A 14,268-nucleotide genomic window follows, 5' to 3' on the forward strand; every position below is an offset into this window, starting at 1 on the left:
TTGGACTATCAGGACAGGCAAAAGCTAGAGCTTAAGGATTTACCACTACTTTATTCAGCCCAGCTTCCCAATGGATCTGTAAGCCCCAACTGCTCCAGTATCACCAAGCTGGAGTGAATCCAAAGCTGGTTTGCTCTCAATGCTCAGCACCAGAGATCCTACCTGTGGTTGAGGAATGAGGCAGTCTGTGCTCCTTGTGCAGGAAAAGAGCTGGTGCAGGGGCTGCAGCGCAGCGGACTCACCTGAGGAGCTGCGTGGGAAGCTGCCACCCTGGCTGATGACGGGGATGCTGGGCAGCGAGGGCCGGTTGACCCGCTTCTTCAAGGCAGAACCAGTGCGCTCTCTGCATGCATTGCTCGTGCTCTGGGCAATGGAAGCTGCCCCTTTGACAGGTGGTAGGCTAAAGCCTGCAGAGACCAAAAAGGACCTTGTAAAGTGGAGAGTGCTGGACAGGCTGGCTGTGGGCTTGGAAAGGGCCAGAAATCTTGCTGGAGCTGGGTCATATCCCTTTGCTGTCCCAAACACCTCCAAGCATAACAGTTGCACACTAACATGGGACAGCAATCACAGAATCATACAATCACAGAATAGTTTGGGTTGGAAGGGACCTTTAAAGGCCATCTAGTCCAACCCCCCTGCAATGGGCAGGGACACCTTCAAGCAGATCAGGTTGCTCGGAGTCCCGTCCAGCCTGACCTTGTACGCCTCCAATGACGGGGCATCAACAACTTCTCTGGGCAACCTGTGCCAGTGTTTCACCACCTTCATCGTCAAAAATGGTTTCCTTATTTCCAATCTAAATGTATCCTCTTTTAGTTCAAAAGCACATGCAGTGCTGCTTTCCCTAAGAAATGAGGAAACCTCAGTACTGCTTGTCTTTTGCTTTCCTGTTTCAGAGGCTGGGTAGGGAAGTTACATTTCTGGGGCTCCCACCTCAGCACCCCTCACCAGTACTTCACAAAACAATAGCAAGACAAAGAGCAGATAACCCTGTCCGATGCCCTTGGGCTGAGTGCTGACTCTTACATTCGCTGCCACTACACTCATGGTAGCACGTGCAGCAGCACAATCGGACACTGTCAGCTGCAATCAGGTTTCTAATGCTGCTTGCTCCTGTGGGTAAAACATAAGCACTGGCTCAGGGCTCCAGCATGGCTCTGCCACGCGAGCTCCTCAGCAGGCAGTGGTGCGAGCAGGATAAGCTGTCCTATCCCATGGGAAAGATCTTTTGCCTTTTAATTAGGCATCGCTTAATTTTGTTTCTTCCAGGTTGCACCTGGGTTGAAAAGCATTCTTTTGGACTCACCCATTCACCTTTCCTGGAGGCTACGCTCGGTTAGTCTGAAGCCCCACTGTAGTGTGCAAGACAGAACTATCTAGTCTGAAAGACTTTGTAGAGGAAGGGAGGAAGGTGATATTTTGTGACTGACTCAGTGTGGGCCATGGGCAAGACACTTCACGCCTCTGCATTTTCCTTTGGGAAATGGAAATAAATCCTGTTCTGACTCCCACTCGGATGCAAGTGGAACACAGCCTTCCAGTCTGATTTCAGAGACATTTGCAACACTGTGCAAATAGCAAGCAAGTGAACAAAAAGGCCCACAACCATAGCAACCACTTACTTTCTTCAGCTGCATCCCCAGGGTCAACGTTCTGTGTCGGGAGCTGCAAGGACTTTCCCTTTTCTCTCTCTTTCTCTCTACGCAAAAGCTCCATCTGTTCCATTCGCTTCTGCTGTATTTTCTTCTGAGCTGACTTGGACAAGACAACGTGGATCTAGTTGCAATGGAAACACATCATAGAGCATAAAGAGAGATACACAAACCGTACACAACGCCTCATCAGGAACACAGTGGTAGGGTGTCAGAGTCTTTAATGCAGCTCTATCTACATCCCAATAGTTTCAGAAAAATTCCTTCTTGCCTCCCCTTGGCATACAGTTATACCCAGCGATGTGTAACACTTCATTGCCATAGCCTCCTGGACTCGTGGAGGGTTGTTTCTCAATCCAGGTCAGGAAGCCCTGCTTGAACCAACAGCATCACAGGACTGCTCCAAGGCGTATGAAGAGCTCACATCACCAGGGAACAGGCAGTTCAGTTCCAACAGGCCCGGGGTGGGGGAATAAAAACCATCTGCAATAACCAGCAAGGACAGGTAATTTGCTGTCTCTTAACACTCATGGCCAGTAATTGCAGCTGCTTCTCACTTCCTTGCTTCTGAAGGACTCAGCTGCTCTCTGCGAACACATGAGTCCAAGAAAGGAGTCATGTGAAAACAAGTTGGAGAAGCAGTGGTTTTAATGAATAGGAAAATTGAAAATGAGAGAGCTGTGACATACAGCAGGAAAGATAACCAAGGAAAAGCAAGCTCTCCCATTTTATTTTGCAGCCTTGCTTACGCTCAGCATGATAATCATTGCTTCTGTGCTTCCAAGCATGCACTTTGCACATGTTCACTGATGTGTAACTTGCTCTGCCATTCAGATCTGCTCTAAATTGGCCTTCGAACAGAAAGAATGCTTCTTGCGTAACCTGAGCACCACCTCCCAACCAGTGACTTCTGGAGCAGTGAAAATACTCACGCAATTGCTCCGTAGCTGTCAAGTGTATTCCCTAGAGAATCTGCTCCCCAAGAGAGGAAGGTTATGATTTTCAGTGACATTTTGTGCTAAGCACTGAACAGTCACTGAAAAGAAAGCCTGCTCCCCCCTGTCCCTAGCCCTTACCTTTCCATCGCTGTCCTTCAAGTCATCGTCACTCAGAAGGTGAGGGCTTATGACATTATCCATCTCCTTGGCCTGGCTGAGTGGGAGGCCTGTTAACGGGTGCACAGGTGCACGTAAGTGTCCGGCAGACTTCACGCCACCAACAGCACGTTGCCGGTGAACAGGCACGGTGGGTTCTGGAGTCTGGCACTCTGATAAAACACGGATTATAGGTCGTGTATGAGAACAGCAAGGTACACATAACCTCTCCAAAGAGATGGGGTACTACCATATTGCCCTGGCAGCAGCAATGGCATTACTCTGTTGGCCATCAGACTCAAACCTACTGATGCCTGATAAAGATGTCAGCCCTTGGCTTCTGGTGGGCAGCTGTGCTTGACAGAGAAGAGCAGAAGATGGAGGTTGCCCTTGCCAAAAAGATGCTGTTCCTATCCATTTTGATTTTAGGAAACATCTTCTTTTCCCCAGTTACTACTAAAAGAACTTGTTTTTAATAGCTATATGCATTTGTAGAAGTAAGAACCTACATTTCCTCCTCTTGGCTGGAATATTTTAGAGGGCATTTAAAGAAAAGCTTAGGATTGCTAGAGAGTTACCAAAACCAGAATTGTGTTCTTGAAGCTAGAGAATTCATTTTCCCCAAGGAGTTTCATCCTAAATTGTAGCAGAACAGCCCACTCTCTAGGCAGCCTGACTAAAGGATGATTTTCTTAATGGGAATAGCACGGTGCAGCTCATTCTGAAATACTCTCCAACAGAGCTGTTACAGCTCTGAGAACTAATCATTCCTTACGTGGCTTCACAGGTGATAAAATTATGTGAGAGCCAAGCAGTAAAAAAGGAATAGCTATCTTAAATCAGGATTTTTGCCCTGCAGAATGGTCAGGTCAATAATAAAAGAGAGACATGGTTTATCAATGTCGCTCATTTCTAGTCCAGAATGTGTCCAGCAAAATGTCACCTTCCTTACTCAGCAATACTCCTCCCTAGTTGCATTCAGCATCCTAGCTGCGTCTCAGCAATAAAGGAATAGTTCCTACGGGGGCGTGCCCATTATTTGGCAGAACTAACACGGAGCTGAGGGAGCAGTGGATCTTAATTATGCCAATGCAGAAAAAAGGCTATTTATTAAATTTTTATCCCTCTCATCGCTACAAACCCCCAGATGGTAAAGGGACAGCAACAGTGTCATTGAGGTTTTCAACTTAAAAGTACCGGCTGACACAGACGCACCAGACACCACCTTTTGTCTTGCAGAACTCTAACTGCTAGTGCTAATGCAAGGCGGGGAGGGGAGAGAAGCCAGTAGGCATCCCCTACCCCAGTCTCAGTTTGCAATACTGACATATGCAGACAGAGTACGGGAAGAGATTTGCAATCCTAAACCTAGTGTCAGTGGTCTGAGGGAAATGTGTTGCACAAAGGAAACCTGAGTTCATTACTCAGCATTTGGCTTGTGCTTTAAGAGGACGGAAAGCTCAGATCCTGCATAGGCTGGATCCTCTTTGAAGCCTCTTTCTCGGGAAATGGAAAATTCACAAGGACTTCCTGTCACACAAGGTTTCACTACTTCTCCCAGTGCAAAAATAGGCCATGCTGATGAATCTCTTTCAGAGCTCAAACGGTTCGGTTCAGAAACTGCTCCAAGGGAAGGTTTTCTCCTGCAAGTGTAGGAGGAAGGAGGAGGAGCATTTCTTGTTTCATGTGAAATGCCTCATTTTTCTCTGATCTTTGTGACATTAGAGAGTGTGCAGGGAGATAAAAGGTAGGAGCATGAGGCGGAGGAACGTTTTCTTTTCCTGCTGTGCATTTCTGGGGCCCCGAGGTCTCCCTCCAGCTCCTGCCATTCATAGCCCCATCCATGCTGGAGTCATTTTCACCGGATCCCCAGAGCACATTTCCCAGTGAGTGGGCTTTGCGGCAGCCGTCTGAGCACATCAAGGAACTGAAAAATGTTACAGGACAGTTTTCAACCGAACTTTCACAGTGCCACCCATGGGCCTGGATTCCTATGGTCATTTTAGGACAGCCATGCCCTGTACCTACCTAGATATTTAAGGGTCTTCTCTTCACTGCTGCTGCTGCCTGATCTTGGCCTGGGAAAATTGGGGATAAAATAATAGATGAGAAGACAGAAAGAGAAGGGAGGGTAGCATTCAAGGAGGCAAACGGTCATAGCACTGTCGTTCTGATGAAGGAGGAAATGCAGCCCATGAAACCAGCAATATGCAAAGCTGATTAATTACCGTTAACATTTCAGTTGCTGGAGTCACACAGAGCTCATCAAGCTCAATCTGAAACACGGGAGTCATTCTTCAATTTGGGCCTTAAATATCCAATTCTGCTGTTTCTCCTTTTGGAGCTAAGTGGCTCTCACCGCTACCTACATCCTTTGTGCATCAGCAAGAGATGTTAAGCCAGTCATAAGCCTGTATTGAGGGCAGCGACCTTTATACTGCTGCAGAAGCCTAACTTTGCCTGGCCATGCCTTCAACTGGTGACAGTGTCTTGTTACCTAGAGTAATACCACAGCTGTCTCCTGAGAAGAATATTACACCTCCCTGCTCTTCCACAAAGAAAAAGGGGGTTTCCAACTCAACTGGTAGGTGAGTCTATTCAGATTGCAGATCCAAAGCAATGCTGAGGCTTTTAAATTGGAACTATATTCCTATGGCTCCTTATTTATTGTTATAACTAGGCTAAGGTTGACTGCTATATTTCCTCACCACCCCTGCTCTTAGAGTGTATGATGTTGGTTTTGACATTGTGCTGCGTCATCATAGATACGCAAAATGGCGAATGCACAGAAGTTTGCATCAATGTATTGGTAAGTTTGCATCGATATGTTGCATAAATATACTGTGGAAAACAATCTCCCGAGACAAGAAGTGCAAGGTGAACAGCATAGTGGAGCAGCAGACACCTTGGCTTACCTCATCTCCAGGGCCTCTTGGAAAACCACATGCTGAGAGCTTGGGAGAGGCACTGCAGCGCTCTCAGGAGCCCCATCAGGTGGTCTTGCTGACTTGGGGATAGGAGGAATCACAGCCATTCTCAGTGACTTCTTCCCATCCACACCACTGCCATACAAGGGCAGCGGGGAAGCCTGGAAATAGTAGAACGCAGTGCTCAGCTCAAGGATCCAGCCCTCCCCCTTTGATGCCACAAGAAGTTTAGCCATGCTCTTAGCTAGGACTTGGCAGGAAAAGAAAACCCAAACTGATGGAGCAGCTTGGCCTAGGATGGGCAATGGAAAGGGAAGTGGTGAGGGAGAGACCGTGTCCCACGCTGCTGCTGCCAGCTCTCTCCCCTCGCTCACCTCTCTGGCAGTGGGTGCATTCCCACCTGGCATCAGGATGTTCTGGGGTGCCGTTGCCTCTCTTAGCCTTTCCGATGGTACAGGAGTGGGTTTAGATCAGTGTCCTCCCACTGTCCCTTAAAGCGCCTACCAGCCCTTTCTGAACTCCAGCCAAGTCCCCACAAAGTCATCTTGCACGCTGTCAAAACCTGACCATCATTTTTTGTGCTTCTGCCCTTCCCACAGTCCCCCAACAGCCTTTTGGCCCAGATGCTAATGTGCTCTCTGGATGCTCGCTGCTCTCCAGCTCCCACACAACTCATCATCTCAGGCTCACTGTCATTTATTAGGTTCAGCAGAGCTCCCTACCCTGCTGCTCTGTGTAAGGTCTCTCTGCCGGCTGAAATTACTTCAGGCTCCCCGTGCCATGGCTAGGAAGGGGGATGGAGGGAGCGGGGGCAGATGCACACCCTTCCTTAGTATCCCAACATTCTTCTCACAGCTAAAGAGCCAAATCAGGACCTGTTCAAGCTCCAGTGAAACCAACAGAGTTAATGTCAGGGATACCTTTGGGCCTGCATCTGCAAGGCCAAAATCAAGTACACTAGCCTTTTATTGGTTATGCTGTGATTCATCTGCCTTGTCCTGCTCACCACAGCAAAACCAAAACAACTGCAGCTTCTGTCCCTCCTGCAAAGGCAAGCGAGTGGATGGCGTCTGCAGTGCATTGCCTGTGGCCACAATTGCCAGTTCCCATCACTTACCCCTGGGCAGACCCATGGGAGAGGATGAAGCTGCACAGGGGCTGCTGAACTCTAGAAATGCTATTAGAGAGAACTGTGCAGAAGGACGTGGCTGTACAGCTCAAAAGCTGGGACAACCTAAAGTTGTCTTTGCAGGGTGGCCTGCTCCAGCAAACGTCTTTTTCCATCTAAACCAGACAGAGCTGATATAAAAACCCACCAAGATGCTGGTGTATCTGCAACAGTAACCACAATGTACAGATGGCTCACAGACAGATGGATTTTGCTAAATGTAGGAGGATATACATGACCAGATTGGACACATTTAGTTGCTCCAACTGGTTGCTGGTGTTTTCCCCACCATAAAACACAGCAGGAGCCACTAGAGAGCACAGAAACTATTTAAAGACCTCTTCTCCTATTGATAGACGCTGAGGACATGAAGTCTGCAGTACACACGTTGCAAAGACAGCCTGAAGCGCAGTGTCCAGCTGAGCTCTTCCTCATCTCAGCTGCTTCCCTGGGCTTGCACCACCAGGAAAGAAGATCTCAGCGCTCTGCCTACAGGAAATAAACTGAAGATCTACCACATGTGATTTGGCTTGGTTTCCTTACTTTATATCCTTCTCCCTCTGACATCAGCTGCTTGTTATTCCCATCACTGTCATCACAGCCGGTGCCATCTTCCCCACGCTCCTGCTCTGCATTGCTCATCCTGCTGGGCTCTGAGGAAGGCAGGCTGTTGTGGATGGGAGGCACAGGCTTGGAGGTTACCAGGCGCCTCTGGGAAGCTGACCTGGAAACCATTGGCTTCAGGGTAACCCCTCTAGGGTCACCGCAGTCAGTCAGGCCTGCAAAGCAGAGATACAAAGCATAATAGAAGCAGCACTGCAAACCTAGAGCACCTGAAGCTACATATTTCATTGGACAGATTTCTTGGAAATGTCTAAATAACTGCAGCTGGTGGCCAGTCACAAGGGGTGTTCCCCAGGGCTCAGTTTTGGGGCCGGTCGTATTCAGTATCTTTATCGATGATCTGGTTGAGGGGATTGAGTGCTCCCTCAGTAAGTTTGCACATGACGCCAAGTTGGGTGGGCGTGTGGATCTGCTGGAGGGTAGGAAGGCTCCGCAGAGGGACCTGGACAGGCTGGGTCGATAGGCTGAGGTCAACTGTATGAGGTTTAATAAGGCCAAGTGCTGGGTCCTGCACTTCAAGTCACAACAACCCCACGCAATGCTACAGACTGGGGGAAGAGTGGCTGGAGAGCTGCCCGGCAGAAAAGGACCCAGGGATGCTGTTTGAAAGCCGGCTGAACAGGAGCCAGCAGTGTGCCCAGGTGGCCAAGAAAGCCAACAGCATCCTGGCCTGTATGAGAAATTGTGTGGCCAGCAGGAGCAGGGAAGTGATCGTGCCCCTGTACTCGGCACTGGTGAGGACACACCTCGAATCCTGTGTTCAGTTTTGGGCCCCTCACTACAAGAAGGACATTGAGGTGCTGGAGTGTGTCCAAAGAAGGGCAATGAAGCCGGTGAGGGGTCTGGAGAACGAGTCTTATGAGGAGCGGCTGAGGGAACTGGGGTTATTTAGTCTGGAGAAGAGGAGGCTGAGGGGAGACCTTATCGCTCTCTACAACTACCTGAAAGGAGGCTGTAGTGAGGTGGGTGTTGGTCTCTTCTCCCAAGTAACTAGAGATAGGACGAGAGGAAATGGCCTCAGGTTGCACCAGGGGAGGTTTAGACTGGACATTAGGAAAAAATTCTTTACTGAGAGAGTGGTCAAGTATTGGAACAGGCTGCCCAGGGAAGTGGTGGAGTCACCGTCACTGGAGGTGTTCACAAAACATGGCACTTTGAGACATGGTTTAGTGGGCGTGGTGGTATTGGGTTGACGGTTGGACTTGCTGATTTTAGAGGTCTTCTCCAACCTTAAAGATTCTGTCATTCTATGATTCTATGCTCATGCTGGCATCCACCTGAAGCAGGCCAGTGGACAACACTTACCCACTCCCACAGAGCCACCAGAGGAACATCCTGGTCCTCCGGGCTCCCATCAGACAACAGGGAGCCCATGGACCGGTGCTTACCCAGAATAAGTCATCTGCACACCCACCCTCCTGCTCCTCTCTCCTCCCCACAGTTGTACACCCCTACAACAACAGGAGGGCTATGCAGGGGACTAAGAGCAGGGAATGTTATTGCAGGGGGGCACATGCAGGGGAGAACTGTTCCCGGGGAATGTGCGCTAGCTCTCTACACTGGGAAAAGGCCCTTCTTCCCACAAGAGAACGGGCAGACTCCCATCTTACCTCTCTGTGAGGCTAACAGACCCTCAGACATCCTCCTCATCTTCAGCTTGCCCTTGATCAGAATGGTTGCCAGGGCAGCACTGCTCACCTCCCTCTCCTGGGGGTCCTGGGGCAAGGCTCGGTGAGAAAGTGGGGAGAGATCACCTCCATACTCAGCGCTGCGGTCGTGCACGCTCGCCTTGCCGACCGGGCCACCCAGGGGAGAGGTGGTGCTTGGGTGTGGAGGTTTCTCAGCTTCATCCCCATCCCGTAAACTCAGCTGCTTCTTCATCTGAGTTGTCAATATGGATTGAAAAGAAGCTGCAGATCTGGTAAAAGGGAAGAAGGCGGTTAGCTGACCTCACACTTTTACAATCAACCACCTAAGGAGTGGTTATTTATCTAATTAAATTATCTAATTAATCTATTAATCTATTGATCTAATTCATAATCATTCAGAAGACATTTTGGTTTTATTTTCCTTAAAACTAGTGTCAGCGTAATTCTTCTGAGCAGCGTTGAGCTAGCAAGCCAGGAGAGAGAGGCTGAAGGCCCCACTGGTAAGAGGGGAAAAAAGATTCCCATTGCAGGACTTGGCTCCTGTGAAGACGACCAGTAAACACCCGCACGGTGCTACTGGTATTTCTGGAAAGCAGCAAGACACCTCAGCAAGCAGGCAGACCTTGCCAGTGTTTCTAGAGCACCATCCCACCCTCAAGGTCAGATCTGACTGGCAAGCAGAGGAAGAACAGGGCATTTACCTAGGGCCAGACCACACCTTGATAGCAAGGATAGAAACAGAACTCATTACCATGAACATCTCACTACCATGCCCGATTTATGGCCAGCTGGGCCACAGTCCCCATTCTGGCTGGCAGTAGTAGGATCAAGTAGTTGATCAAGGAGAAAGCATAATGAACTCATGATAAAGAGATGTGATGCCATGCACACCCCTGCAGGAGGGCAGGTTCAGCCACCTCCTCTGACACAGAGCCAGCACATGAGGACTGACTTCCAAGGTCCATTTCTCCCTGAAATCGGGTGGGCTTTTCTCATTGGGCTGAAGCCACCATTGAGTATTCAACCCCGGTCCATCCTCACCTTCTTCAGTGGTCCAGCTGCTGCCACAAAACTGCAAGTTCGAATCAATGCTTCCACCTTGCAGAGCTGTGTATCTATCTGTCTGGGTTTGAATTTGGGCACAGTCCCACAGTAGACAGCAACTGGGCTGTGGTACTTAGCTTTAAAATAAGGACAGTACAAACAGCTCAAATTCGCAGCATTTGACATGGAAAGGAAAAAGCAGACACCGCTTCTCCCTCGAGGACTGAGACACCAGTAGTGACGTGCAGTCCTGGCCTATGCAAAGGTCTGTTTGATGTCACAATATCCTGCTTGGTGAGGGGCTCGCATTCCAGCGCTTTGACAGCTCAACGTTCTACAAATTTGCATGTGTTTTGCTAGCTGCCCATCCTGGACTACAGGATTCCTTTCCTCTCCTTTCAAAGAGTACGCAACCCACAATGGTCTCTCGTATTGGTATCTCTCTCCACAGCTAGTTTGAAAGCCCTTTTTTTCTGTAATTCCCACTCCATTTGGGTTGGGTTTTGCTGAGTTTTTCACTTCTCTGCACCACAAGAACGTACGAGGACACAATCAATTAAACACCAGGTGTTATAACTAAAAGCAGGTTTGCACTCCGTACCAGATGTCCCCAAGGTTCAGTTGGCCTTACTTGATTACTTTGTCTGTAGGATGCAAATTGCCCACCCAAACGGTTCTCCTTTGTTCTGTTTCACAGTTACAGGGGCTTATTCCCTGCTTTCTTTGCTGCAGAGACACCCAAAACCAACATAAACATGGCCTGCCTCAAAAAAATTTTGCCATCTTGGCTGTTGCTGAAAATTCAAAATTTTACACAGCGTGTTTCCCTGCCCCTTATCCTGGCCAGTATCTCCCCCATTACCCGGCCTCTAAGGCGGGGCTCTCACTTGTACAGCATGAAGAATAGCTGCTGCACTTGCCAGCATCTCCAGGGTCTCGTGATCAGTGCTTTGACTGCAGCTTTTGTACACGCTCTGCCTCCCTGAGCCAAGCAGCATTCCTGGGCACCGGCGCTGCCACTGCAGGCGAGCATCCTCCAGGCAAAGGCTGCAGGAACGGGACTGCAACAAGCCCTGGCTGAAGAAGTCTCCGGTCTGCTGCAGCCCTTTAGCTACTGCAAACTCATCTTGTGTTGCCATGGTGGGGCAGGGGACGATGGGCTCTTTGCAGATGAGAGTCTACTCGATGTGCTGCTGGGTGCTGGGCCTGATACAGCTGCTGGCGGGTTCCCCTGCAGCATCAGGAACCTGCATGGGAAAATAGCACCGTTAGTACAAGTGGCAGCCACCAGTCTTTGGAACTGCCAAAGGAGGAAGACTGCTGTTGGCATAACGGGGAAAACATAACTCCACCCCAGGAGCTGCTCTCCCCATGGCTGCACGAGCACGGCAGCAGAGGCTGTTGGACCCAGTGCAGCGCCTTGCAGCTGCCCCGAGAACACCTGAAAAAATGTGGGGTGGAAGAGTTTGCTCCTTTTTAAGACAAACATTCCTGGATTTAAGGGGAAGCACTGGGCTAACGATACCGAAGACTAGTGTGTAAACCCTCTCTCTGGCACATTCTACCAGTCTGCAAGATTTCTTCCCTAGGAAGGGGTAGATAAGATTCTCTGACACAGCCATGGATAATTCTGAGCCAAAACTCAACCCACAAGCCAAGTACTTCCAAATCTGCTACCCATTGTGAAAGGAAGGAGAAAAGCAGCTGAAACAATGGCTGTTGTAGGCAAGTTGCCTGCATTTATAGTGTTGCTGAGGTACCTATAGCGCCTGCAGCACCTCAGACAGCCTGAGGCTACAGCTTAACCCATATTTAGAGATGCCAGCTATCCAGGAACTGTCTGCCGTGTCACATCAGCAAACGCACATCCCTCGGGACTAGTGGGGTTGTAGACAGTGTTCTAGTGTGCAGGATATAGGAGGGTAAAGGAAGTTTATTCTTAGCCCCTCAGGTTAGTGCTATAGCGAAACGTGACCCTTTTCAGCCTCAGTCCCTGCAGTCTCTTTCCTTAGCGGTTTGGTTGCTTTCACTTCAACACTCTATAGAGACCTTTTTTCACCTTCTGACAGAAACTTGAGTCCCTATCCAGGGCTTTGGCTTCCTGAAACTTATTGGCCCATTGCTTATGGCCTAAGTGAGAGGAAGGAGGGGATTTTGCAGAGCATGCCTTAGGAGAAGAGGTCAGGATGGTAAGCCAGCAGTAAAATTCCTATAAACATCAGTGAGTACAGAAGCGATTCAAAGAAATCCAAACTTAAGAAATTCAAACTTAATAACATCAAAGTGTTATTAAGCAGACATCTTTATTGCAGCGCTGGACGCATGGGGGATATCTCCTTCTAACATGCGTGCCTCGTGTTACCAGCATCTGAATTCTATAGAGTACATACATTCATATTCATTGCAATTGTTAGCATATTCATGACATTTCCGAGAAATGTTTAACATACTCAAATGTCCTTGATGCATGCGCTGTTAAATGAGTCGGTGGTCCTCTGGTGGTCTCTGGTGGTTTTTTGCAGTACTTGGTCCCCCTAACTTGTCTGTCCTCCAGAGGAACTCTTTCCTTACCTACTTGCTTAGCTTGTGTTTTAACATTGTACTGGTTCTTATCGGTTCGTGCCAGTTGCTTGGTTAAGATAAAAGAAGTTCTCCACAGTAGTTTATCTTACACAATCCTCGCATACAAAAGGGAATTTACAAAACTCACATTTGATTGATTTTACATGTTAAAACCTTCTTCCTTGTCTCAGACCTTTGTTTCAAAACCAAACCAGTGTGAAGGGAGGCAGTTGCTGGTGTCAGGCACGGATCTTCACTGTTAATTCCATCACATCCCATAACATGCACCATCTGTCACAGGTGGTGAGGCTCAAACGCCTGTCCTTCCTTCGCAGAGACTCACACTTCATTACTGATAAATATAGCCATTGGCCCTGTAATTTGGTAGAGTAACAGTTTTGCAGGACACTCAAATACCTTAGGATTGGCCCATGCTTGACTTGTGCAGGCAGCTTGCCCGTAGTACTTTCACCTTGGGCTATGATCTCATGAGACCTCACCAAGGAAGCAGGAGCAGGCTGGAAAGATACTTGGGGGAGAATCCTTAAGTGCAACAGGACACGGGACACACAATTCCATAAGAAACACACTTGGAGGAGATGCTACTAGGAGAACAGTTTGGCAAGACATTTTGTGCATGACTGCAAATGTGCCTTCGGTGGTGGGGGGAGAAATTGGTAAAATCCACACCAGTATGGTCTACACATTAAGTATACCTATACCTACGTATAGGAATATTATCCATGCGATCTGATCAAAGAGGACGCAGCTATCTGTATTCTGCCCAACTAAACTCCCCCTGAGGCACTCACCACATGCATTGCCATTCTTCGCTGCAAGGTGGCTGTAGAGCACCTATACAGCAGAGGACAACGCAGCAGTTCCCTACGTGGCACAAGAGTGGCCGCAGGCTGGGTCAGGCTGAGGGTCTGCCTTGCCCACGGCTGCCCTCTGCAGTGGGCTGCAGCAGATGCTGGATGAAAAGAAAGAACACGCAAGCACATAGCGGCGCTTAACCTCCTCTCCAAGTTACTTTCATTTACTCTTGAATATTTGCCTATAATAAACACAAATGCCAGCCTCGTGCTTCTGGAGAACCTAGCGAAACCAAAGTAACACACGAGCAGCTCGGCGCTTATTCCTTCCGCCAATACCCAAGGGGTCTGCACAGCCTGACACTGCCACCGCCACCGTCTCACTGTCACAGAGTAATTCCCATTTCTCATCTAAGCTTTGCACTTAGAATGGAAAGTCCTCACGTGCCACTTCTCCAGGAAAAGGCTACCCAGACTGCCACCAAAGGAAGTGAGCCAACCAGACTTCAGAACCCCTACCGGCAATTTCCTCGTTTTGTTTTAAAAAGCTTTTGTTTCTCCAAACACCTATTTAATTCTACTGCTGAATATTTAAAGAGATGAGATGCTTTGCTGAAGTTTTAACTTAGCTGCTGGTTCAGGTAATGGCTGATAAAGCTCTCGAGTTTTAAAGCCAAACAGTATGTATTGACACAGATATTTTTTCTGTTTAGGAAAACAAGCTTTGGCTGAA

The 14,268-nt window shown here is 48.7% G+C and overlaps 1 protein-coding gene across 1 annotated transcript in view; it reads right to left on the minus strand.

Moving 5' to 3' along the window:
* LOC309404220 (TOG array regulator of axonemal microtubules protein 2-like) overlaps positions 1–11,297 on the minus strand; it is a gene marked incomplete at its 5' end in the record, with an annotated part of 29,074 nt that extends 17,777 nt beyond the window's left edge. Inside the window, 10 exon segments of the mRNA XM_081998608.1 lie at positions 243–407; positions 1,623–1,776; positions 2,729–2,919; positions 4,775–4,824; positions 5,662–5,834; positions 7,385–7,620; positions 9,076–9,375; positions 10,156–10,231; positions 10,234–10,295; positions 11,075–11,297. Of these exon segments, the coding sequence (XP_081854734.1) occupies positions 243–407; positions 1,623–1,776; positions 2,729–2,919; positions 4,775–4,824; positions 5,662–5,834; positions 7,385–7,620; positions 9,076–9,375; positions 10,156–10,231; positions 10,234–10,295; positions 11,075–11,297 (1,630 nt within the window).
* Between the last annotated feature and the right edge of the window lie 2,971 nt (positions 11,298–14,268).

The sequence above is a fragment of the Phaethon aethereus genome, assembly GCF_964289735.1.
Source record: "Phaethon aethereus genome assembly, chromosome: 3".
Classification (NCBI taxonomy): Eukaryota; Metazoa; Chordata; class Aves; order Phaethontiformes; family Phaethontidae; genus Phaethon; species Phaethon aethereus.